The 27042-nt window shown below is 42.3% G+C and overlaps 1 protein-coding gene and 1 non-coding gene across 4 annotated transcripts in view; both read right to left on the minus strand.

Annotated features, from left to right (window-relative positions):
• Positions 1 to 23781, minus strand: part of P4HA3 (prolyl 4-hydroxylase subunit alpha 3) — a 41185-nt gene extending 17404 nt beyond the window's left edge. The window contains exons 1-5 of one of the 3 annotated variants that reach the window (XM_060605651.3): positions 23281 to 23781; positions 14111 to 14253; positions 12472 to 12695; positions 6543 to 6692; positions 1756 to 1807 (exon numbers count right to left, since the gene is read on the minus strand). In XM_060605651.3, coding sequence (XP_060461634.3) covers positions 1756 to 1807; positions 6543 to 6692; positions 12472 to 12695; positions 14111 to 14253; positions 23281 to 23645 — 934 coding nt within the window. In that variant the 5' untranslated portion in view covers positions 23646 to 23781. The remainder of the gene's footprint in view (positions 1 to 1755; positions 1808 to 6542; positions 6693 to 12471; positions 12696 to 14110; positions 14254 to 23280) is intronic. The other 2 variants (XM_060605650.3, XM_060605652.3) reach the window with 2 other exon arrangements.
• On the minus strand, positions 15378 to 15481 carry LOC132662609 (U6 spliceosomal RNA). The gene has a single exon (XR_009602630.1). It is a non-coding gene; the product is annotated as a U6 spliceosomal RNA (small nuclear RNA).
• Positions 23782 to 27042: the final 3261 nt, after the last annotated feature.

Raw genomic sequence — 27042 nt, forward strand, 5'->3', positions numbered from 1 at the left:
CTAGACACAGAACAGTGCAATATAAGACAAAGGGGTTCTAGACTTTGGCTCTAGCCTGGGCTCCTACAGGGGTCTTATGTCTTATTTGTGCCCACCTGTTGGTGCCCACTTTGGCTGTAAGATGCCCCATGGGTTGGCAGCCACCCATGACCTGCTAGCCTCTGTGCATGATTTTCAATGCCTCTCAGAAGGACGTGCTGAATTGTTCTATTGCTCCCAAAGCATCTTTCTCCGAGGAGCTCAATGTGCTTCTAACTATCACCACCACCACTCTGGCGGAGAGGGGACAGAAGTTACCGTCCTTTTTTTTTTTTTTTTTTTTTTTTTTTAACAAAAAGGGAAATGAAGTTTGGAAGAATGGAAATGATGAGCCCAAAACCCCAGTGAAAATACTACAAAGCCAGAAATGGAGCCAGTAATCTCAATTTGTTGTGTCCTGCTTATCCACCTATAACTGCACATGGTTTTGGTTCTCTGGGACAGACAGGGATTCTTTTTTTTTAATGTTTATTCATTTTTGAGAGAGAGAGAGAGAGAGAGAGAGAGAGTGTGTGTGTGTGTGTGCGCGCAAGGTAGGGATAGAGAGAGAAGGAGACAGAATCTGAAGCAGGCTTCAGGCTCCAAGATGTCGGCACAGAGCCCGACACGGGGCTCAAACTCACCAACTGCAAGATCATGACCTGTGCTGAAGTCGGAGGCTCAACCCACCGAGCCACCCAGGTGCCCCCAGACAGGAATTTTAATAAATCAATCACAGGGGGGGCCTGGGTGGCTCAGCCGATTAAGCCTCCGACTTCAGCTCAGGTCTGTGAGTTCGAGCCCCGCGTCGGGCTCTGTGCTGACAGCTCGGAGCCTGGAGCCTGCTTCAGATTCTGTGTTTCCCTCTCTCTCTACCCATCCCCTGCTTGCACTCTGTATCTATCTCAAAAAATAAATAAACATTAAAAAAAAATAGATCAAGCACAAAGAAATAAAGAAGAGTTGGGTTATCACTTTGGCTGTTGTAATTACTCACATGTTTCCAGACCATGTGGCTACTTCCTTATCCCACTGTTTGCCCAATTATCGGAATGGAATAATGTTACTAAATGGATTCATTAAAAATCGATAAATACATACAATTGCAGAATCCTACGTGAGATAGTTTATAAATATTAAAATATAATAGTGATTATTTAGTTACTTTAGTATCTCAATATCTTATTGGGATAGATACTTCCCCCAACTTCCCTCAAAATTTTAAGCAAAAATATCCAAGTAGAGAGCTAAGCTGTTTAAGTCTGGTGACGTGCTACGTGAGCAGGGTTGAAGCTGAGCCCTGCACTAGCTGGTCAGGATGCTTGATAGCCAAGTGAACTCTGGTTTTAAGGAAAGAACTGATATCGCTGTGGAAACAGCCAAAATGAGTTATCCCGCGGGGAGTCACTCACTCTCCTGCACACAGCGCTCTCATTGATTTCATTCGCTCCCAGTCCTGGACTTGTTCCCCACTGAAGTAACACTAAGGTATAGCCGGTGGAGGAAAGGGACAGGTTGATACCTTCTTAGCATTTTCCTACAAACCAAAAAACTTTCCCCTGATGCACTGATCAATAGATAGGCGAGATTCAATCCAAAATCAGAAATGTGGCTTGGATCATAAAATTAGAAAAATAAAAACACACAGCTGTCTTTTCCTTGCAGGGATTAAAGGCCAGAAGCAGAAGGGATTTCCCAGTAAATCAGAGCTGTGGCTTATCTTCTATCATTACGTACTATAGAGAAGAAACTCTCGGGAGAGGCTGAGGGCACACGAAACATTGCCGGCCTATAAAACAAAAAGAAAGAAAAGGAAGAGTTAACTACACTGGGGATATTTCCTTTGACCAAATCATTAAATGGATTTTTAGAAAAAAACTATAAAATACTCTTACCACAAGTAGACAATAAGACTCATTGAAATGAGCAGCAGACTAGAAATGTAGAAGTTCTTGGTCCTAATTCAGGATTTGCAGCCCTAATGCAACTCAGGTCTCCTCAGTTTCCTCATTTACAAATGACTCATTACCACCCTTACCAGGGAAGGTAGAAAAATAAATGAAAATAAACTTTCTTAAAGTGCCCTCAAATCTTAGAGCATGCAAAACCACACAGCTGTGGGCTGTTGTTATTTTGGTATATTTCACTACTAAACTTAATAAGGAACTCTAAAAACCCTCGTAAAAATATAATTTGTTCTCTGGGCTCAGTCCTTCCTAGACTCTACGAAGGTAGTGAGAAGGAGGCAACAGAAGAACTGAACCTGAAACATTCCCACTGAATAGTAATGACCTCTTCTGGCCACCATTGGACCTGGGGCTGCATGTGGTCAGAAGTTCACAAGGGCTTTCCAGACAAACCTGGGGAACAGAACCCAGTGTAGGTGGGCTGTGAAACTTCCCTAGGCCCCAAGGAATGATGATGAACTGAGAGATTTGTATTCCTTCTGATCATTTCAATTTTGCATGTTAAAAAAATTCATGTTTAATGATAAAAGCAATAATAAGCACACTATGAAACATGAGAGATAGGGGAAAACATGCTCTGCTGAAACCCAGGCACGTAGATGACACATAGTGTTTACATAGTTACAGTCATATTTGTTACACATTTTCATATCCTGATTGTTTCACTCTACATTGTTATCACGGGTACTATTTATATCATTTCATAGTCTTCAGAGACTGCATATGGTAAAAAACACACAACATAAATTTATCATCTTAACCATTTCTAAGTGTACAGTTCAGTAATGTTAAATAAATTCACATTGTTGTGCAACCAATCTCCAAAATTTTTTCATTTTGCAAATCTGAAACTCTGTACCCAACTCTCAATTGCCTCCTTCCTTCAACCCCTGGCAACCACCATTCTACGTTCTGTCTCTATAAATTTGACTATTCTAGATACCACATATAAGAGCAATCATACAGTATTTGTGTTTTTGTGATTGGCTTATTTCTTTTAGCATAATGTCCTCAAGATTCATCTATGTTGTTGCACGTAGCAGAATTTCCTTCCTTTTTAAGGCTGAATAATATTCCATTGTATGGATATACCACATTCTGTTTCTCCATTCATCCCTCAATGGACACTTGCGTTGCTTCCACTTCTTGGCTGCTGTGAATAATACTGCTATGAACGTGGTTGTACAAGAGAAACAGCATTTTTAATAGCTGCATTTTATTCCATCTAGAAGCTATATCACAGAGGACTCAGACGTATAGATTGTTTGTACTTATTTAATACCGTTAGTTATTCTGTTCCATACTTAACGCAGGGATAGTTAAGTAATCGACTGAGACCTTATAATGTCAGATTATTAACTCAGGATTATAGCTTTTCAAACTCTTTTGAGATGAAGAGAACTAAAACACAATTTTACATATTTTTAAAACTCAAAGGCTCTTTCATGAGAAAATTATATTTTATCAAGAACAAAGTTACTTTTGGTGTCCCAGTTAAATTTCTTTGGAAACGTGTTCACCAAGTAATGTTAAATGAAAGAGGAAAACATATACTTGTAGTGTGTAATATAAGAATAGTTTACCCTTGTTGAGTGATGTGTATCATGAACTGTGTTAAGGGATATACAAGTGTTAGCTCATTTAATCCTCATGGCAACTCTTTGAGGTGAGCATTGAAGGGGAGCAGAATAGGCCACCCCAGAATATGCCTCTTTGGCATAAGGATTATTTTGAGCTAAGTATTTTGAGAAATGGCAGACACAGGAGAAGTTCTGAAGACCAGATAAATTACCCCCGTTTTGTAAGAGAAATTTACATTTATAAAGGAAACCTCCGTTTGTAAGAGTGCCTCCCTCTGTGTACCTGGAAAAGAAGTTTAACTTAGAATCACATGAGAATCTTATCAAGGAGAAGAGTCACTTAAATCTGCATAACAACCTTAGCCTTGTTTGCTTTTCCTGGTAACCTCCCAAAATTGGTCTCCTCCTACACCTTTCTTCCTATTGTCTTTAGCTGGAGATGGTATTTAAGGTGCCAGCTTCAAACACCTCAAAGAGTTCCTCATTCCCCAACCCCATCTCCCATGTATATGGAAGGTATACGTGAAATAAACTGCTGTTATTTTCCCTCTGATTAATCTGTCTTTTATGACAGGGAGGTCCCAGCCATGAACTCAGAAGATTAGAGAAGAATTATCCCATCCCCCACAGCCCACTTCCTAACAGCATCATTTATTATTCCCCTCTTAAAGAAAATAAAATTTAGGTCCGGGGAGTTAAGTAAGTTGCCCAAATTTTCACAGAATTTGAACCCAGGTCAGTATGACTTCAGAACCTGTGGTTTAATCATTATTAACAATTACTGAAATAATTTTTTACTAAACTATATCATGAACAACTATTATATAATATATAGTATTATATAGTGCCCCATGGAGGGGCATCTATCCCAGATTTACAAGGGTTAATGAGGCAACCATAAATTGTCTATGAAACAATGCCCTATGTGTTCTACTATTGAGGTGTGAGAGAATATGCTGTAAGAACACAAAGAAGGAAAGTCTGAGGAGTCTGAGGAGAATTAAGAAAGACTTCACAAAACAGGTGACATCTGAGCTATGCCTTGTGAGATGAATAAAATTTACCAGACAAAGCGCGATTGTGGAAAGGGAGAGTCTACCAGTGAGCAGAGGACAAATCCAAGTCAGCACAGGGGAAAAAAGCCAAAACTAATACTCAGGCGCTACATTTAAAGCTCTGTCTCTCAGGGTAAGCTGCTGTAGTTTGTCTTCTCCTAGTCTCTATGTCAATCCTCCATTTTCTTCCTCTATTAAAATTCAATCTTTTCTTGGGGCGCCTGGGTGGCGCAGTCGGTTAAGCGTCCGGCTTCAGCCAGGTCACGATCTCGCGGTCCGTGAGTTCGAGCCCCGCGTCAGGCTCTGGGCTGATGGCTCGGAGCCTGGAGCCTGTTTCCGATTCTGTGTCTCCCTCTCTCTCTGCCCCTCCCCCGTTCATGCTCTGTCTCTCTCTGTCCCAAAAATAAAATAATAAAAAAAACGTTGAAAAAAAAAAAAAAATTCAACCTTTTCTTGCCCTTTGTTGCACCATAGTGATTCTATTTCAGCTTTAATATGTAGCAAATTGAGTAGGAGAGTTAGGAAGAGCATCCTGGAAAGTTTTACAACAAGGATCCACTTACCAGGAACTTCCATGAGAGGAACAGGCCCATTTGCTACACGGAGAATAAATCCGTGTTTTGGCAGCAACGTGTGGGTTTGTTTGGACCACCCACGTCCTCCTCCTTTTTCTTAGGAAAAGGGGGAAAAAGAAAGGAATGTAGGGAGCTGAAATGGTTTATTAGCTTTGGAAATTCTCAGGAATTGGCTCTGTAAATGATATTTCCAGTCTATTCTTGAAGACTATACAATTCTGATGGGAAATGGGATTAACTATATAAAAGGATGGCAGATGCCATATTTAGGGAAATAAGCTTCCGCGGGAGGATCTACAACAGCTCACAGATCAAGTGCCAAGGAAAAGCAACCCCTGGAGGAGGCACTGAGCTGGCACTGCGGACCAACGACCCCAGCTCTGTAGCCAGCCACTAGTCATAGTTACAGCGGGACTCCACTGCAGATGGCAGAGGATAATCTTGGGGAGGAAGATGTTCCTCTGCCCTATGGTCCTTCTAGCTGGACATGGAATCAAATCGACATGAGACTGGTTAACAGGAGAAAATCAAATTTAATAGGCATACATATGGAGAATCCACATAGACACAGAATTCCAAAGACACTGAGGCAACAGGAAGCTTACATGAGCTAAGGAGAGGGGTAGGGTCAGAGGACACAAAGGGGAGAAAGACCATTAGCAAGAAGGTGAAAGGAGCTGTTTGGAAAAACAAGGTAAAGGGGAGTCCCTGTTTATAGCTCTCTTCCTGTTACAGGCTCTCCTTTCCAATGTAAATTTAGGCATTTGCAGGGAGGCAAAGAGAGCTTTTCCTTCATCTGCTTGGTTTTGATTACTTTTAACTCAAAATAATCGTTATGCCAAAGTGGCCCATCTTGGGACAGCCTGCCCTGGGCCCCTACAGTAATAATCAAACTTCTTCCTTGGGTACTGGCAATATCACGGCAGAACATCTGTGAAGAGGTATGAGTTGCTGACAGTGCAAAAGAGTGATCTACATTGACTATGAACCCGTTAGACATTTGTCAATGCAGCTGCTGTGCTACAGATGGGAGCCTGCCTCCTACATGGAAGAGGATTTTAAAGCGGTCAATGCACTGGAAAGAGCACCAGACAAAGAGTCAGACAGACTTGGGCGCTAATCCCAGCTCTATGAACTTTGTGACAAGTTAGGAATTTTTTGGAGATTTAGTTTACTCACATGTGAAATATGGAAATAATAAAACAACTGCCCTGCTTGACTCACATTTGGTCCTGTTGGGAAGATGAAATAAATTGAGAGACATGAAAATGCAGAGAAAATTGTAAAGCAGATACAAAGCACTATATTTATTGTGATAAAAGTAGTGAGCCTCACTTACTCCCCTACCTGAAAATAGGCAAAGGCCAAGTGATCCAAGGCATCCTCTAAACTTGCCTCATCCTCTGTCTTCCATTCTCCATAAGATCCTCGGAAGAGACTGACAGCCTCCTCCAGCCATGGAATGGCATGGTAGTAATCCCCCATGTCATAGGCCACCTGTAGGTAACATAAGTACCATCATTAAACCTTAATCCACGGGTAGAGGAGAGGAAATGACAAAGAGTGAGAGAGAGCCTATGGAACACCAGGAGGCAAGTTTTCATCTCAAATTCATTTAAATTCTATTTATTTAGCATCCATTATATCCAATGCATTGTTCTAGATGTAGAGAAGACACATTGAAGGAGTGCATTTAAGAATTCATAATCTGGGGAGAAGGGAGATACAGATATTCAATTAATTGTAATACTGGGCAGAATGACATGAATACTCAAAGGAAATATGCATAATATGTCACAGAGGCAGAGAAGGAAGAGACTTGGGAATCTCAGAAAGCTTCACAGAAGAACTGGCATCTGGAAGACCTTCCCCAAAGAAAGAAAAGGATTTCAAGGAGCAGAAATTGAGAAGAAGAACATTTTAAGATGAGGGAATGGCAGAAACAGACACTCAAAGCAAGCTTGTGTTCAGGTAGGACACTGTGGTTATAGCCTAAGGTGAAGAGAAGCAAGAAATGAACTTCAAAAGGCAGCATGGGCTAAGCTAGTAAGAGTTGTGAGTGTCATGTTTTTAAGAAGACACAACCAGTAACAATGTGAGAAATGGGTTGAATTCCTTCATTTATTTATTTATTTATTCATTCATTCAATATTTACCCAGTATTTACAATGTATCTGGTGATCCCTGGCCTTAGAGCTTACAGTCAAATGAGGGGCACGAGAGTGAACAGTAATTGCAACACAATGTATTAGACCCACATGGGAATGCTCTAAGAGCTCAATGCATTTTTTTTCTATGTTAAATGTTGGAAGGTGGGAATGTAGCAATACGTACTAAACCTAGTTTCTGTATCCTAATAGCTTACAGTTAACTATAATACCAGCAGGTGGAATTTCCTGGAAGCTGATGTTGGAGACAGCATGGAATTATAAAGTAACAGAGTTGGAAGCACTTTTACAAAATAATCTAATTCTGGTATAACTTCCAGACTGGCAGAAAGACAGGGCAGAGCCTAGAGGTACTAAAACTGTGCAGTCTAAACAATAAATCAGTGGCTGTTCTAGGTCTGCCATTAATCTGTTGTGTTATTTCTCTGATCCTCAGGTTTCCTGTTTGTAAAAAGTTGAGTTGAAGAATAACAATCAGGGCCCCCTGGGTGGCTCAGTCGGTTGAGCATCTGACTTTGGCTCAGGTCATGACCTCACGGTTTGTGAGTTCGAGCCCCTGCGTCAGGCTCTGTGCTGACAGCCTGGAGCCTGCTTTGGATTCTGTGTCCCCCTCTCTCTCCACCCCACCCCTGCTTGTGCTCTGTCTCTCTCTGTCTTTCAAAAATGAATAAACATAAAATCTTAAAAAAAAAAAAAAAGAATAACAATCAAAATGACTCAACTTTTTCTGCTAAATTAACAGTTTATTTAATTAAGGTTTCCCTCGTCCCTAAAATACGGTAGATTGAGCTAACTAGAATCCCTCTAACCAAAACTACTTGAAACTTTTGGATAAAATGTAACAAATATTTTACATTTTCAAGAAAGAATGGAAAATATCCAGGTACAGGAAACAAAAAAGGAGCTAAGAACCCAAGCAACAAGCTTAAGAGCAGATGCTACAGCTGTTTAGAATGGGGGTGTTTGGTAGTCCTCGTTCTCAGCAACCTTTAATTAAAACACCCACATGAGGACAGAATATGAGCCCTCCAGACACGTCCTCAAACCTAGGAGTTGGAATGAAGACACACTCATAAAAGTGACATCCATGAAGAACCATACCTTAAAGGAAAGGGTAGACCTGAAAAAATCTGCCCACTGTCACAAAGAGTCAAGAAAGTTGGTTTATGGGGCACCTCGGTGGCTCAGTGGGTTGAGTGACTGACTTCAGCTCAGGTCGTGATCTCACGGTTTCTGGGTTTCAGCCCAGAGTCAGGCTTTGTGCTGACAGCACGAAGTCTGCTTTGGATTCTCTGTCTCCCTCTCTCTCTCTGCTCCTCTCCCACTCACGCTCTCTCTTTCTCAAAAATAAATAAACAGTAAAAAAAAAAAAGTTGGTTTGTTTCTGTCTGGGTATTGTTTAGGGGAAACAAAGTGTGTCTTTAGGATATTCACAATCTTGAGCCTATGCTCATGTGAATAAATCAATACAATAATGGATCTAAGGTGAGTGCAAATCGAAACCACAATGAGATATCACTTCTTGCCTGTTAGAATGGCTATTATCAAAAGGACAAGAAATAGCGCTGGCGAGGATGTGGAGAAAAAGAACCTTGTGCACTGCTGGTGGGAATGCGAACTGGTACAGCCAGTGTGGAAAACAATATGGAGGCTCCTCAAAAAATTAAAAATAGAACTACCCTATGACCTATCAATTCCACTTCTGGTATTTATCTGAATAAAATGAAAACACTAACTTGAATAGGTATATGCACCCCATATGTTCATTGCCAGCATTATTTATAATAGCCAAGATAGGGAAACAACCTATGTGTCCATTAACGGACAAATAAAGAAAATGTGGGGTGTGTGTGTGTGTGTGTGTATGTGCAATGGAATATTATTCAGCCATAAAAAAGGAGACTTCGCCATTTGCAACAACATGGATGAACCTTGAATGCATTATGCTACGTGAAATAAATCAGACAAAGGGGTGCCTGGGTAGTTCAGTTGCTTAAGTCAGTTAAGCGACTTAGTTTCAGCTCAGGTCATGATCTCACAGTACATGAGTTCAAGCCCCACTTTGGACTCCAAGCTGAGCGCATGGAGCCTGCTTGGAATTCTTTCTCTTCTGTCTCTCTCTCTCTCTCTCTCTCTCTCTCTCTCTCTCGGAATTCTCTCTCTCTGCCCCTCCCCTGCTTACACATGCTCTCTCTCAAAATAAATAAACAAACTTTTAGAAACTCAGACAAAGAAAGACTAGTACCATATGATCTCACATATATGTGGAATCTAAGACAAAAAACAAACAACAAAAACCTGAATCTATAGATACAGAGAACAGATTGGTTGCCCCAGGCAGGAAGTAGGGAGTAACTGAAATGGGTGAAGGGAGTCAAAAGGCACAAACTTCCAGTTTTAAAATAAATAAGTCATGCAGATATAATGTACTCCAAAAACAAAAACAAAAAACCAAAAATAGTACCTAAGGCCAGTGATACCATTAGAGTACCTGGAAGAAGAAAACCAGAACATTCTGGAGTGATATTCCTACAACTACAAACACAGAGATTCTTTTAGGAGAAAAAAAGTCCTGCTAAAAGTAAGCTCACAATTAAACATACTAAACCATATCAGGAAATAATCATTAGCAAGAGTCAACAGGCAAAATAGTAGGGTATTACAATTAGACAACTAAGGATTTCAGAAAATGGAAAGGCCAATCTGCTTTAAAATAATCCATGGAGGAGGAAATTGGAGATGTGTAGATGAAACAAATTTGGCCACATGTTAATAATTGCTGAAGCTTATTCCTTGGCCCACCAATACTACTCCCAGGTGTTTATTCAAGAGAAATAAAAACAGAAAGACTTACATAAGAATGTTAATAGTAGCTTTATTCACAGTAACCCAGGCTGGAAACAATCCAAGTATTTATCACTAGGAGACTGGATAATAAACAGTCTCCTAGTGATAATATATTCATACACTGGAATACTACTCAACAATAAAAAAGGAATTACCTACTAATAAATACAACAAGGTGGATAAATTTCACAGATACAGGGTGCTGAGTGAAAGAAGCTGGACTCAGGATAGTACATATTGCACGCCTCAGGACAATGGTTACCGGGCACCTGGGCAAGGGTAGGTAGAGCAGAAGGGAGGGGCTGGGAATGGTGAGAAGAAACAGGAGGGGAACTTTATGGAGCTATATTTAAATTCATTAAAAAGCTTTTTTTTTTTAAATTTTTCATTTTAGAGAGAGAGAGAGAGCATGAGTGGAAGAGGGGCAGAGGGAGAGAGAGAATCCTAAGCAGGCTACATGCTCAGCACGGATCCAGACATGGGGCTCAATCCCACAACCTCGGGATCATGAGCTGAGCCGAAATCAAGAGTCAGATGCCCAACCAGCTGAGCCACCCAGATGCCCTTAAATTCTTTTCTTTTTTAAATGTATTTATTTATTTTGAGAGAGACAGAGATAGTGCAAGTGGGGGAGGGGTAGAGAGAGAGGGAGAGAGAGAGAATCCCAAGCAGGCTCTGCACTGCCAGCGTAGAGCCTGATATGGAACTTGAACCCAAAAAGCCATGAGATCATGGCCGAAACCAAGAGTCGGACAGATGCTTTTTTTAAAAAAATTTTTATGTTTATTTATTCATTGCGGGGGGGGGGGGAGAAGAGAAAGAGAGAGAGAGAGAGAGAGAGAGAGACCACAAGTGGGGTAGGGGCACAGAGAAGGAGAGGCAGAATCCCAAGCAGGCTCTATGCCATCGGTGCAGAGCCCAATGCAGGGCTTAAATCCACGAGCTCTGAGGTCATGACCTGAGCTGAGATAAAGAGTCGGACACTTAACTGACTGCGTCACCCAGGTGCCCCTAAATTCATTTTTTAATATTAACTTAAATGCCTTAAGTTTTATGTAAATTCCTTTTTAAAAATCTGAAACAAATATTGCAAAATTTAAACATATTTCATCTCCGGTTATAGATATAATTGCTTGTTATTTTATATACCTTTCTTATATTAGAAACGTTTTATCTTTTAAAATAAGTGAATAAATACAGAAATTAAGACTGCCAATAAAGCTTTCAGGAAGTGACTTACTGAATTTTCAACATATGGTTTTCGTCTCATAAAGGCTTCACAAATGAAGCGTACATTGGTTCCATACACAGAACTATTTTAACTGGCTTAAATTTAAATTAGCCATGAACCTGATGGTCGAGCTCTGATTCCATCACAATATTAGAAAAGGAAAAATGGTATATAGAGAGGCTTAGGCAACACACCCTACATTAATTTGGAAGACTGATCCACAAAACTTGAAATCAGGGCACCTGAGGCCCACTCTCATGTCTGCCGGGGAAATTCACTTTCCTGCAATACACGTCTCCAAAATTAAAAAGGATTTACTCCATTACTTATTAAGGCAAAGGCTAACAAAGAGTATATTGTAAAGTGACCTCAAGTGTACTTATAAGTTATGATCAAAGATCGGCTAAATATCTCATATGGAAGGTTCCTGAAGTTTATTTCCTCAAGGAATGTTAAAATAAATGCCCTCCGCTTTTTGACACTACTTGAATTTAGTACTTCTAAATGCTTAGGAAATGTTGCAAGGGATTCCAGAAAGTCTCAGGAGCCTGGTTTCCATGATCTTACCTTCACATCTCCACCTCTTATCCCTTTCCCCACCCTTGGACCCTGCTTCTCCTCTCCACCCGGCTGTTCATCTGCTGGCAGGGTGCTACTGTTGGGATGACCACAAGACCATTTCTCCCAGCTCAGTCCCAGTTTGTCTGTCATCCTGGCATAACTAATAACACCCCCTTCACTCTCAAAAGTGGCCGGCATATGTGATCACCTTAGCTATCATGGAAAGGACACGTGATTTGGAGTTAAAAGACCTGGGTTCAAAATTTATTTCTGCTACTTAAAATTGCGTAACCTTGGGCAAATTATTTCCCTGTCTGATCCTCGGCTTCTTCATCTGAAAGTGGGGAATAATACCAAGTTTCCAAGTTTGCTGGAAGGACTGAAAGTATGTAAAAGCAATCAGGATATAGTTATTTCATCCTTGAGAAATTAGAGCTGAACAATTCGCTCTCTCTCTGAATATTGTTACCTTGCCGACTTGGAAGCAGTCATCTGCTGTCAGGGAGAAGAGCCGTCTGGGACTGTACAGGTCAGTGACGGCGGAGCCAGTGACTCTCTGAAAGACACCCTGGGCAAGGCCCTTCACGTTGAGCATGTACACATCCTGTAGCCGCATCAGGGCCCTCGCTGCTCCCTCAAGGTCCTCAAAGGCTGGCAGGTCCTGCTCCACCTTCTCATAACCATCTTTCAGAGCTGTAAGGGCAGTAAAAACATCAATCCACCCCATCCTTCAAAAAACAGGTGGTGAGCATTTGATACATGCAAGGCATAATCACCTAGTCAAATATTTCATGAGCAAAGATAATGTTGTATGTGTTTATATTTTTATTTTTTTAATTTATTTTCAATGTTTTTTTTATTTTTGAGAGAGAGACAGAGAGTGAGCAGAGGAGGGTCAGAGAGAGAGGGAGACACAGAATCCAAAGCAAGCTCCAGGCTCTTGAGCCGTCAGCACAGAGCCTGATATGGGGCTTGAATCCACGAACACGAGATCATGTCCTGAACTGGTCGGATGCTTAACCGACTGAGCCACCCAGGTGCCTCTGTTTTATGTGTTTTTATTCCCCGTGGCAAGCACAACTCCTGGCACAGAGCAGATGCTTAATACAATCTTCTGAATAAGGAAAAAAAGCTTTCTAGTAAAAACTGAAGCACGTGTTGTTCCATCCTGTCTCCAGGAATCTTGTCCTTTGCGGGGACAACTCTTCTTCCTCTTAACTTCCCCAAAGTCAAAAAATTTCTTCAAGTCAAAGTAGAATAAATTAGGGGTGCCTGGGTGGCTCAGTCAGTTGAGCATCCAACTCTTGATTTCAGCTCAGGTCATGACCTCACAGTCCATGGGATCAAGCCCCTCGTCGGTCTCTGGCTGACACAGCAGAACTTGCTTGCGATTCTCTCTTTCCTTCTCTCTTTCTGCCCTTCCCCTGCTCTTTCTCAAAATAAATAAATAAATAAATTTTTAAAAAATTTACATCCAAGTTAACATATAGTGCAATAATGATTTCAGGAGTAGAATCCATTGGTTCATCCCCTATATGTAACACCCAGTGCTCATCCCAACGAGTGCCCTCCTTAATGCCTCTTGCCCACTTAGCCTGCCTCCCCACCCACAAGCCCTTCAGCAATCCTCAGTTTGTTCTCTAGATTTAAGAGTCTCTTATGTTTTGTCCCCCTCCCTGTTTTTATATCATTTCTGCCTCCCTTCCCTTGTGTTCATCTCTTTTGTATCTTAATAAAGAAATATTTTAAAAACAAAAACAAAAGTAGAATAAATGAGGAAACTGACCTTGCTACAGATCACATTTTAGTGTCAATTTAATAAAATAGAAATTATCAGACAAATACGTAAACGGAATGATATAACCTGTACTTCTCCATAGGGTTGTAGTGAAGATCAAATGAAATAATGGATATGAAGGTGCTTTCTAATGTACATTCATATAAACATATTAACAAGGGGACCTAGTCCTTGGTAATCACTAGAGCTGAGAAGATCGAGTAATACCTACCCACTTCATTACCCTTCATCACATTCCACCAGAATCTCTCTCCTTTCCAGAGTCAGGAGATAGAATCTTCTCTTACCCTCCAGCCCTCCTCCTCATTACCTCGGATGTTCTCACTGGCCTCCAGACTATGTACCACATTCCTCCAGTCAGACTGTAGGCGTTTGATGAGAGTAAATGCAAGCAGAGGGTTAGACACAGGAGTTGCTGAATCCTCATGCAAAGAAAGCACCTTGTCATAGAATCTGGAAGAGAGGAATTGAATGATCTCACTTACTGAGATAGCCACTGCCCCTAGTAAAGGCTAGCATGGTGTATGTACATTTAGAGTCGTTAAAAATGAAACATGACGCCCTCGAGACTCATGTAATAGTCTAACCAATAAGCACAAAGAATATGAAAACTACCAACACAACAAAAGAAGATCCATTCATTTGTTCATTCAGTGAGTCAGTCTCTATTGGTCAATTACAGAACACCAGGCACCACACTAGATGCTAAAGATACAAAGGCAAGACAGGGTAGATGTTCCAAGGAATTCACAAACCAGAAAATCTTTTTTTTTTTTCCCTCATCACTCTATATTCAATACTTAGAATCTGGTAGAAGCTCAAAAATGTTGTTCCATTAGTTGCAATAACTGTGATACCTGCCATGAGACATAAGCTTGCAATGCTATGTAATGTTACAGCAATTTGTAGGCAGGGCCCCTAACCCAGGTGGGAGTTAGAAGGTGTAAGGGAAGACTTCCCAGAGGAAATGGCACTTGATCTGAGTCCTAAAGGATGAAACATTTGATAGCTACTGCTTACTGAGCTTTACCTCTATTAGGCATCCTGCTAAGTGCTCTAAATATATTGTCTCATTTAACCCCCCAAACGACCCTTAGAGTAGATTTTATCATGCCCATTTTACAGGGAGAGAAAACTGAAACAAGGCCACACTTTTTGTGAGTGACAAAGCCAGATTTGACTCTGAAGTTTATTCTCAGCTGATTTTGCCCTATTGTTTCCATGGAACTAGAACAAAGAAAGGAAGAATTTATTTATTTATTTATTTATTTATTTATTTATTTATTTATTTATTTATTTATTTAGAATGTTTATTTATTTTTGAGAGAGACAGAATGTGAGCAGCATAGAGGCAGAGAATGAGAGACAGACAGAATCCGAAACAGCCTCCAGGCTCTAAGCTGTCAGCACAGAACCCTACGCGGGGCTTGAACTCACAAACCACGAGTTCATGACCTGAGCTGAAGTTGGATGCTTAACTGACTGAGCCACTCAGACACCCTAGTTCTTTTTTTTTAACTTGAGTATAGTTGACACACAGTGTTACGTTAGTTTCAAGTGCACAACAAAGTGATTCAAAAAATATGGAACACTTCATGAATTCATATGGCATCCTTGTGCAGAAACCATGCTCAACTTCTCTGTATTGTAGGCAGAATATTTTTTGAGTCAACAGGGACCAACATGTACCAGAGCACAGAGGCTTGATATATTTATTCATTCAATACGTCAGTCTACAATGGTTGCTTGCCAGATGTCACACTCCATGCTAGATGCTGGGGATGCAAAGTCAAGAACAGGGTCCAATGCTCGAGAATTTCATGAACAAGAAGATAGCTGTTTTTCTCATCACTCTATACCTAAATTCAATAAATAGTTCTATGAAAGAATGACTAATATATACTCTTCTAGGATCTAGGAACAGAATTTTGAATAAGACAATAACCTCAGTCTCAAGGACTCACAGACTAGTAGATAAGACACAAATAATTATATTACAGATGAACACCAGATTTAAGAACAAGGCTTAGGGGGCCGTAAGGAGAGGGGGGAATTAATTTGGCCAGAGCAAGTCAGGGATAGTTTTACAGAGGACATAATAAACTAAAACTTGCAAATAGTGAGGAAGGGAGGAGAGGCAGGCAGAGACAGCTCAACCTGTGTGAAGGGACAGAGAGAACTGGTAGGGGAATATAAGCTGTTCAGCACTGCTGGAGGATAGGGTAGATTAGCCTGGAAAAGTGAGGAGCACCCCACAAGCCACCAAAAAGTTTTAAGTGAGAGTCAGACACAATGACATGTTTATATATATAAATTCATGAGAGGGTGAGAAAGAGGGTTCAGAAATGGGAATGACCAGAGGCAGATAGACCAGTTAGGAGGTCAATTCAAAACTGTAAGCAAGAGTAAGGAGAGTCTGAACCATAATAATGACAGTGGGGGCTGCGAATGGGATAGATTCAATGAAGCTATTTAGGGAGCAGGCCACATAGAAACTGGTGATGGTTGTAATGGGGGATGTAAACGTGGGGTCATCGAGCATGCTTCCAGCCTCTCTGGCTTGCCGACATGTGTAGAAAAGGGCCAGAAATGGTGGGACCAGAAGTGATCATCTTTCTAGTTAATTTCTCTCTTCAGATGTCCTACAAAGTATTCACACAAGCAAAAGATGCTGTTTCCTGGGGCGCCTGGGTGGCTCAGTCAGTTAAACACCAGACTTCGGCTCAGGTCATGATCTCAAGGTTTGTGGGTTCGAGCTCCTTGTCGGGCTCTGTGCTTACAGCTCAGAACCTGGAGCCTGCTTCAGTTACTGTGTCTCCCTCGCTATCTGCCCCTCCCCCGTAGCGCTCTTTCTCTCTCAAAAATAAATAAACAGTAAAAAAAAAAAGTTGTTTCCTTTCCTGGCATATTAAGGTTATTCCATTTATAACACACTATTGGAATTAACATTATTAAATTATCAGTTATAATAAGGCAGTCCTGAGAGTTCCAGCTGTAAACCTCTAAAATTTTTTTCTTATTTTGGGGCGCCTGGGTGGCTTAGTTGGTTAAACGTCTGACTTTGGCTCAGGTTATGATCTCACAGCACATGAGTTCAAGCCCTACAATGGGCTCTGTGCTGACAGCTCAGAGCCTGGAGTCTGCTTCAGATTCTGTGTCTCCCACTCTCTCTCAAAATATATAAACATTTAAAAAAATTTTTTTAAACTTTTTCTTGTCTTAAAATTATTAATTTCAAGAACAATATAATAACAACAATGGACATAAAAGAAAAAAGTGTGTGCAAAATGAAAAGGATATGTATTTATAGGAATGTGCTCAAGAGTGTGTGACTCCTTTGGCCAGAGTGGAAGACTTCAGTGAGCAGAAAGGGATGAAAGTAAAGAATAGAGGAGTGGCAGGGTGGAGGGATTCACTCCCCTGAAGCTGAGTCGGCCCTAAGGATTTCTCAAGGGTGGAGCCCGCCACTGGGAAGGGAGCCTGAAACAGAAGATGATTTACCTCCAGGTGCTTCCAGGGAGCCAAGAGTTCAAGCACAAACTAAGAACAAGAATCTCATTTCCAGGGAGGAAATGAGAGCTCTGTCAAGTCCGAGGATGTCTCTGATCCCGAGACAGTGCACTTTGACAGTGGCTACTCTACGGTTTTAAAAACTAAATCGGCCTCCAGGGTGTGGGATTTTTTTCTTTTTTTACTGCCCATTATTTCCTGCTTCAGCTCCATATGGAACTACTTAGTGGAAGATATTCCACTGCTAGACGAAAACACTTAAAGCAAGCAGAGACTTGGGCCTGAGTCCAGCCTGAAGAGTAAGTGTCCAAGGACAACTGAGGCTGAGGGGGCAGTAATTTCATAGACAGTTGGATTGGAAGGAAACCTGAGAGGTATCCTGACACAGCCCCCAACTATCTGTCAGTTTCCTCCTCTATAAAATGATAGAACTGGGGGCGCCTGGGTGGCTCAGTCGGTTAAGCATCTGACTTCGGCTCAGGTCATGATCTGTCAGTTTATGGGTTCGAGTTCCATGTGGGGCTCTGTGCTGACAGCTCAGAGTCTAAAGCCTGCTTCAGATTCAGTGTCTCCCTCGCTTTCGGCCCCTCCCCCGCTCGTGCTCTGTCTCTCTCTCTCTCTCTCCCATAAATAAACATTTAAAAAAATTAAAATGACAGAACTGGTCTAGTCTAGAAGATCTCTATGGATTCTTTCGGCACCACCATTCTATTCTCTCTTTCCATCATCTTTTCCATAACTGAATAGATTCTTCACTTAGTGCTTGAGGACTAACGTTTAACAGGCATCAGAGGAAAGAAGGAAGGCAGTGAGGTGAAAATTTCCCCCAAGTCCTCCAGCACATCAAAAGCACTAGCTCCTTGTTCTCTTCACACCCCACTTTGTATTATGGTGTCAGTTTATTTAAGGCAGGGGTTTGATCTCTACTGCACCACATGATTCAATTCAGTGTTCAGATACGTCATTTTTCTGTCACACAAAGAAAAAAAAAACCTACCAACAGATATCTGAGACTGGCTTGGAATCTAAACGTTGGCCTTATTCCCAGCCTTTGAGCAAATAGCTGGTTTTCAGAGACCGAGTTACTGGATGCTGAATTCAAACCTCAAGGTTTCCTAAATGGCTTTTTGCTTTAACAAATGTTGCTGAGAGTGGAAAATCAGATCCTTTGCTTCAAGAATGTGCACATAAAATTCGCAATCCAATACCGCATTAAACATAGCCTGGGTAGGTTATCCAACCGCAATACATGAGCTTTTTTAATTCAATATGTTTCTCCTTGGGAATTCAGAAATGGCTTTGTCTCAGTTCTTCTGAGACATCCTGAATGTTTAATTCCTAACAGAAAAATTATTGCTGCTGATTTTACTCTTTCAATCTTGGTAGTTTTTTAAAAACTACAACAACTGTTATCTATATATATAAAACTAGTATTTACACTATACCGGTATATAATTATATATACTATAACTGGTAAAATTTTTTCTTCATTAACTTGGGGTAAGACGTAGTTTCAACATCGAAAAATATTTTATTGCTAAATTCAGAAATTTAAAGAAGAATATCAACTGAGTCCCTTAGAAATAACATCTCAAGTTACATTAGGTCACCAGATTGGGAGTATAGGAAAATGAACAAGAATTGCCAAAATTCTTGTTCTCAAAAGCAAACATTTCACTAAATTTTAAAGCACTGACTAAAGAACAGACAGTCTGTAAAATACCACGCTAAACTTTGTGAAATTAAATGCTCATAAGTCATATGAGAAAAGGATCTAGAATTTTTCTGATTATTTTTTATCTGGGCTCTCACAATCTTAGTTACTGCTTAGAGCCAAAAGCAGAGTCTAGGTTCACCAGGAGGTCTCAAAATAAAAATCATACAGTTGGAGCTAACATTTGTTAAGCATTTATTACATTCCAAGCAAAATGATAAATAACCTTTACGTGGTACTTAATCCTTCCAACAACTCTGTGGGGTAGGTACTATCATTATCATCATTTTACAGAATGTAGGTAAAGGAACTTGCCCAAAGTCAGAGCCAAGGATTCAAACAGAGGTCTGTTAAATTCCTGAATCCAGACTCTTAACCACTATGTGCACCAGTTGCTCATAAAACCTCAGGAGTTTTGGGGCTTGGTCTGGGTCCCGGCACATCAGATAAAGCAAGCAGTCAGGACATCATGGCACAATAGAAAGAAACCATCAAAAAAACTAGGTCCTAGTCCTGGATTTGCTACCCTACTATCTGGGATAAGGTACTAAATTTTAGTCTTATCATATTTACATGATTCTTTTTTATTATCTGGGCTCATTTGTTTAAGAGAGTAGTACAAACCTATTTCAAAGCACTGTGTGTAAGAATCAAATGAGATTAGTATTCTCTGACAAAGCTGTAACAACGACAATAGTGATAATACAGTAAAGGAGACCAGCATCAGAGCCCTGCCCCCCATCCCCTCTGCCAGTCACTTTGATCAGCACTGCAAACTCTCAGTTCTGAACCTGTTCCCTGAGAGGCCCAGCATCAGGATTCTAACCTCCCCATCTCTATCTGAGCCATCGAAATAAAGAGAAGGAGCACGTAGGTAGCAGGGAGCATGTTGGGATCTCAAATTAAAGAGAAGAGTCTTTTATTTCCACCAACAAACCGAGACTCCAATGCATGTGGACTGAGAACAAAATTAAAACATTTTGCTTTATAGAGTAGACCCAGGGGCACCTGGCTGGTTCAGCTGGTGAAGCATCTGACTCTTGATTTTGCCTCAGGTCCTGATCTCGTGATTTGTGAGTTTGAGCCCCGCATGGGGCTCTGTGCTGACAGTGGGGAGCCTGCTTGGAATTCTCTCTCTCTCTCCCTTTCTCTCTGCACCCCCCACACTCTCTCTGTCTCTCTCAAAACAAATAAATAAACTTAATTGCAACTCTGAAGAGTGACAAGAATTATTGAAAATATCATTTTTTAGACATGAATAGACACTTCTCGAAAGAAGACATCCAGATGGCCAACAGACACATGAAAAAATGCTCCACATCACTCATCATCAGGGAAATACAAATCAAAACCACAATGAAATACCACCTCACACCTGTCAGAATGGCTAACATTAACAAGTCAGGCAACAACAGATGTTGGCAAGGATGTAGAGAAAGAGGATCTCTTTTGCACTGCTGGTGGGAATGCAAACTGGTGCAGACACTCTGGAAAACAGTATGGAGGTTCTTCAAAAAATTAAAAATAGAACTACCCTACAACCCAGCAATTGCACTACTAGTCATCTATCTAAGGGGATACAGGTATGCCATTTTGAAGGGGCACATGCACCCCAATGTTTATAGCAGCACTATCAACAACAGCCAAAGTATGGAAAGAGCCCAAATGTCCATCGATGGATGAATGGATAAAGAAGATGTGGTATATATATAAAATGGAGTATTACTCGGCAATCAAAAAGAATGAAATCTTCCCATTTGCAACTACATGGATGGAACTAGACAGAGGGTATTATGCTAAGTGAAATTAGTCAGTCAGAGAAAGACAAATATCATATGACTTCACTCATATGAGGACTTTAAGATACAAAACAGATGAACATAAGGGAAGGGAAGCAAAAAATAATATAATGAACATAAGGGAAGGGAAGCAAAACATACTATAAAAACAGGGAGGGGGACAAAACATAAGAGACTCTTAAATATGGAGAACAAACAGAGGGTTACTGGAGGGGGTGTGGGAGGGGGGATGGGCTAAATGGTAAAGGGGCACTAAGGAATCTACTCCTGAAATCATTGTTGCACTATAGGCTAACTAACTTAGATGTAAATTAAAAAAAGATAAAGTGGTAAAAAAAAGAAAATATCTTTATCGTTAGAATACATACATTTTGTGTGTGTACATGTGTGTGTATTCATACTCTTTCAAACTAATAGTGAATTTAAACATGCATTAACTGCTTATATGCAAGCTACATACTTAAAAGCACATACCAACTTACATCATCATTCAGTCACTACTGAGTAACAAACAAGATCTTTCACACACACTTCCATACACAAACTGATTCTCTCCGACCCGGGCTCTCTTATACAGCCATAGCGTCCCCACACACCTTCTTCCCATGTGCCCCAGAATCGGTATTACTATCACATACACTCAACTCAGTTTTATCAGCAGCACATTGTGAGACAGGTCTCTGTTGTCTCGGCTCAGCAGAGAGTCAGATGATGTAGAGCTGTATTAATATATTCAGTTAGCAATGTGGTTACACCACTGCTGTAGACTTCTTAATGTCCCAAGCAGAGAAGGCACAACACCTATTCCAACACATGGTACCATAATACAATCATTCATCTTTCAGAGTTTGACACTGACAGTCAATACATGATTACAGTGCCTGTATTCCAAGTCTATATATAGTATTTTATGTCAGTGTGTAGCACTAGAGTGTGTTGATTTCATAGCAAAACAGTACAGCTGAGCATTTGCTTGTGTGTGCTATACCCATAATCCTCTAGTATCAAGTATGTTTTTCCTCCAGTGTTTTTTTTTTTATTTTTTTCATGTTTATTTTTTGAGAGAGAGAGAGAGAGAGACAGAGCATGAGCGGGGGAGGGGCAGAGAGAGCGGGAGACACAGATTCTGAAGCAGGCTCCAGGTTCTGAGCTGTGAGCACACAGCCCTACGCGGGGCTTGAACTCACAAACCGCAAGATAATGACCTGAGTGGAAATCAAGAGTCAGACACTTAAATGACTGAACCACCCAGGCACTCCTCCCCAGTGTTTTCTTGATGTCAACATACACATATCAAATGTCAGTTACCTTGTATTTAGAATTTAATTTTTTTTTAATTTTTTTTTTGAGACAGAGAGAGACAGAGCATGAGCAGGGGAGGGGCAGAGAGAGGGGGAGACACAGAATCTGAAACAGGCTCCAGGCTCTGAGCTGTCAGCACAGAGCCTGATGCGGGGCTCGAACTCATGAATCGCGAGATCATGACCTGAGCCAAAGTCAGACGCCCAACCGACTGAGCCACCCAGTCGCCCCTTGTATTTAGAATTTAGAGAGCTCTTATATATGGGGAGAGAAGGGAGAGTTGAAGCAAAGGAAACAAATGCTATGGACTCCAAGCTCCTTGAGGTCAGGGTTGGGTCTTGTTCACCATTTTATCCCCACTGCCTGGAGCAGTGCCTGGCTCACAACAGGCACTCAAACGTGTGTGTTGAATGAGTTAATGAACATGAAGCATTAGTCATATAGTGAGCTGTACAAGCAGCATTCATTAGAGACACAGAGATATCCATAGTGGCTGCCCACGCAGTCCCAGAGGCATGTAAATTTCATACACGGTCACAGAGAGTCACTTCATACTAAACACTAGTCCTCTGGGTCACATGGCCACCACACACGGCTACAGCCTCACAGTATTTTCTCTCTCTCACTCTTGTAGTCTTGCTGTGTCTCTGTGACACAGAGCCTGGGGCCCCACACAGCTGGACACAGTGCCTTGTGAGGTCCTTCCTCCTCAGCCCGAGTCACCCCACTACACTTTTGCACAGCTATCAACTTGGCTGTGTGAGGATGGCTCTGGGGTGCTAGTGTGTGTGTGTGTGTGTGTGTGTGTGTGTGCGCACGCAACGGAGTTCGAGACTCCACTCCGTGTGACACAGCGTCCCTGGGGTCCCACTCAATCTGTTTCGCCACGACCTCATGCCTCGGGCCACACCTCGGGGCTATCTCGGGGTCCCGCACACTGGACCTGACCGTCACACTGGGCCACGGTGTCTCAGTCTCACGGTCTAGCGAGGCTCTTACCCAGTCTCAAATCCAGTCTGAGGTCCCACGCAGAGGGACAACGAGACCGAGTCGCCCGCCACCGTAGAGCAGGGTGTCTCGGTCTGGTCCTCTGACTCAGTCTCCCCAACTGCGGCGCCCCTGGGGCTCCCTCCCGCCCCAAACCCGTGCCCTCACCTGGTCAGGTCCCGCAGCCGCGCCTCCTCCCCGCGCAGGTAGCGCCGCAGCAGACCCAGCAGCCGGCGCTCGGGCGCCAGGGCGCGCGCAACGCTGGTCAGCGCCGAGAACGTGTCCCCCCGAGCCGCGGCTCCCGTCGGGTCCCCTGCCCGGAGCGCCAGGACAGCCAGCAGCGCCGCCAGCCGCGCCGCGGGGCCCATGCCGGCGCTCGCGCGCGTCCCCTCGGACGGTCCCGCCAGGCCCCTGGCGCGCGCCGCTCCCGCCGGGCCCGCCTCTCGGCCCCGCCCGGCCGCTCGCCTGCCCTGCAGCCCCGCCTCGGGCCTCCCCTCCCCTCCTTTGCTCTGACGCCTGCAGTCTCTCTCCATCTCCCACCCGCCTGCCGCCTGGCTCCTCCGCCTGCGTGGGGGCTGCTGCGCCCTTCGTGTCCGCGCGCTAAGACGTGGGCCCGGGAAGGGTTTCCGCTGTGGCCCGTTCACACCCGGGGGAAACAGAGGCAGGGGGTGTGGGAGATGAATTCACCGGTCTATGGCTGAACAACGCCATCCCCCGAGTATTCACCCCTCTAGATGGAGGGTGGGAATGCAGAAACACCACTGGATTCTTAAGGGGAAATCCAGGAGAGTGAATGATGTGGTTGGTAATGACGATGTGGGTGGAGAGCTGTGGGAGAGCAGAGGGAAGGAAGAAACACTTCACGGAAGACTTGACAATCTGAGCCATCATGAAAGACAGGCAGAACTCTGGTAAAGAGGGTGAAGGCGATCAGGGTCACGGTGTGACAAATCTAGGACCCATCACACCTAAAACGCTGGGGTCCTGGGTTATTGCTCCACACCATATACCTATGGCTACTTAAGCAAACAAAAATATTATTATTATATCCTACTAGGGTACTTACTCTTTTCCTCACCTTTCCAGGCAATGTTCATTCATTCATTCATTCATTCATCCATTCAACAAATATTCAGCACCTCTATTACTGTGCTGAGGACACAGAGAAACAGCACATCCAACCCTGGACTCACAAGGGGAAACAGACATAAACAAGTAACCACAATAAAGCGCTATCAGGATAATGGAGGGCTGTGCAATGAGCAACGGCAACACTGAGGAGGGAGTCCCTGCCATGCATAGGTGGTGGTGAGGGCTTCCCAGAGGAGGCAATGTGTGCAGGTCCAAAAGGATGAAAAGAAATTGTCTGGAAGATGACAGGCAAGTGACGGATGGGCTTTCCTTGCAGAAGGTACCTATATGTACCAACGTTTGGAGATGGAAAAATAGTCTGAGTTCCAGAAATGATGAAAAGTTCCTTGTGGTTGGAACTGTCAGGTTATATTGCATTGCATGACATACTAAGAAAGTTAGCCTATCCTTTATGAAAATCTACTGGAAGTTTTAAGGTGGCAATAACAGCAATAACAACAGCAAGAGTAAAAATAATAGTTAATACTTACTGAGTGCTTCCTGTGTGCTAGGCACTGTCCAAGCATTTTGCATGTATTAGCTCATTTAATTCTCATACTGACTCTATGGCATAGGGAGGATTATTAGTCCCATTTTATAAATAAGAAGACTGAGGCACAGAGAGGATAAATAACTTACCCAATGTTAATTATGTATAGACTAGTTCAGAGGTGTGCTGGTAAACTGGCTCCCCAGGACAATAAAAGTCCCGATGTGTGACATTTGCTAACTTCTGTGGTGTAAACTCCCACAATGGCCACTTTCAAGGTACTGAGATGATATCACTGAACACAGTAAAGAGTTAACAACTGGCTCCCATGAGGAGCTATGAGCCAGCTCCAGCATAGCACTGCTCACGGAAGACACAGAGATGCATCATCCAGATCCCTTTTCAAGGGAGGATTTGATGCACAGCTCCAGAGAGTGTAGTCAGGAGAGTCTCTAGTAGTCAGCTCCTTGGGGTCTGTCCTGCAGCAGAGAGCAACCTTACCTCAAGCCATTTCAAAACTTCCTTGGGAAGCCTGCATCCAGTCTCTGAGTGAGGGAATAAAGATGGAGCTTAACTTAAACCATGTGTCATTGGCTTTAGCAAAGTCTTGAAGGCCCTCATAAAGGGCCTCCAGGAGACTGTTGATGAGGGATCTAAGGACAGGAAGGAAAACAGCCTGGAGAAAAGGGCACTTGAGTGCTGTTCTGTACTGGAAGAACAGTTAATGAAGCTTGTCCTGCAGGCAATGTGAAAACAGAAGACATTCTAATAACTACATTGTGAATCTGGCTAATGAAGTCTCCAGGCAGAATGATGAAAGTGCCAACTGGCTTCTTCTGGCAGACTACAATAAAATACAAAAAACACACAAGGAATGGCTCAGTTTCTAAGCCAAATTTAGAGGAAATATAGAAGGTCTAACCGTCTATCCAAGGATCTAAAATTTCTCAAATAAAGAAGTGATGCAGGGTAAAGAACAAGCCCAGGGCACTACAAGTAAATCATGACCTCAAGGAAAAGCTTTCAAAAGTATGGTTTTAAAGACTCTTTGTTGAAACTTTAGGAAGATTTAAGGGCATGCCGAGCAGACCTTCAAAGAAAGGGCATTTCATTTAGATTCTCTCTGGTAAACAAGAGAGCCTCTAAGAGCCTTGAGTGTCCCCTATAAAGCAGACTATTTCGACCAGGCAAAAATGTTTCTAAGAATCTTAAGACTGTTGTACCACAGCATCCTGACTCTCAGACCAAGTGAGAGAAGGGCCTGGAAAGAAAAATAGATGTGGCTTTTGTCTAAAGGACTGGATTCCAATAAGATGTATAGGAAATCACCAAGAATTTTCAGATAAGGGGCATTTGACTGGCTCAGTCAGTGAAGCATGTGACTTCCTTGACCTCAGGTTCATGAGCTCAAAGCCCCATGTTGAGTGTAGAGATTACCTAAATAAATAAGCAAACAAACTTTTATTTATTTATTTATTTTTATTTTTTTTTAACGTTTATTTATTTTTGAGACAGAGAGAGACAGAGCATGAACAGGGGAGGAGCAGAAAGAGAGGGAGACACAGAATCGGAAGCAGGCTCCAGGCTCTGGGCCATCAGCCCAGAGCCCGACGCGGGGCTCGAACTCACGGACCGTGAGATCGTGACCTGAGCTGAAGTCGGACGCTTAACCGACTGAGCCACCCAGGCGCCCCAAGCAAACAAACTTTTAAAAAGTTTTAAGATAATTTTATCAGAAGAAGTACTGCCAGATTGGGGTAAAGAGAAAGAAAGAAAGAAAGAAAGAAAGAAAGAAAGAAAGAAAGAAAGAAAGAGAGAGAGAGAGAGAGAAAGAAAGAAAGAAAGAAAGAAAGAAAGAAAGAAAGAAAGAAAAAGGAAGGAAGAAAGGAAGGAAGGAACAGAAAAAGAAAGAGGGAGGGAGGGAGGAAGGAAAAAAGAAAGAGGGAGGGAGAAAAAAGAAGGAAGGAGGGAGGGAGGGGGAGAGAGAGAGAAAGAGAGAGGGAGAGAGGTAGGAAAGGGAAGGAAGGAAGGAAGGGAAGAAGGAAGGAAGATAGGGAGGGAGGGAGGAAGGAAAGAAATTTAAAAAGATGCCTTTGGACCCCTGTACCCATTTCCTATTGCTGCTGTAACAAATTACCTCAAACTTAGTGACTTGGAAAAACTCAAATTTATTATCTTACATTTCTGGAGTTCAAAAGTCTGAAATGGGTTTCACTGGGCTGAAATCAAGGTGTCAGCAGGGCTGTTTCTTCTGGAGGTTCTGGCAGGAGAATCTATTCCTTGCTTTTCCCAGTTTCTATGGACTGCCT

This window comes from Panthera onca, chromosome D1 (assembly GCF_046562875.1).
Source record: "Panthera onca isolate mPanOnc1 chromosome D1, mPanOnc1 haplotype 2, whole genome shotgun sequence".
In the NCBI taxonomy this organism is placed as follows: domain Eukaryota; kingdom Metazoa; phylum Chordata; class Mammalia; order Carnivora; family Felidae; genus Panthera; species Panthera onca.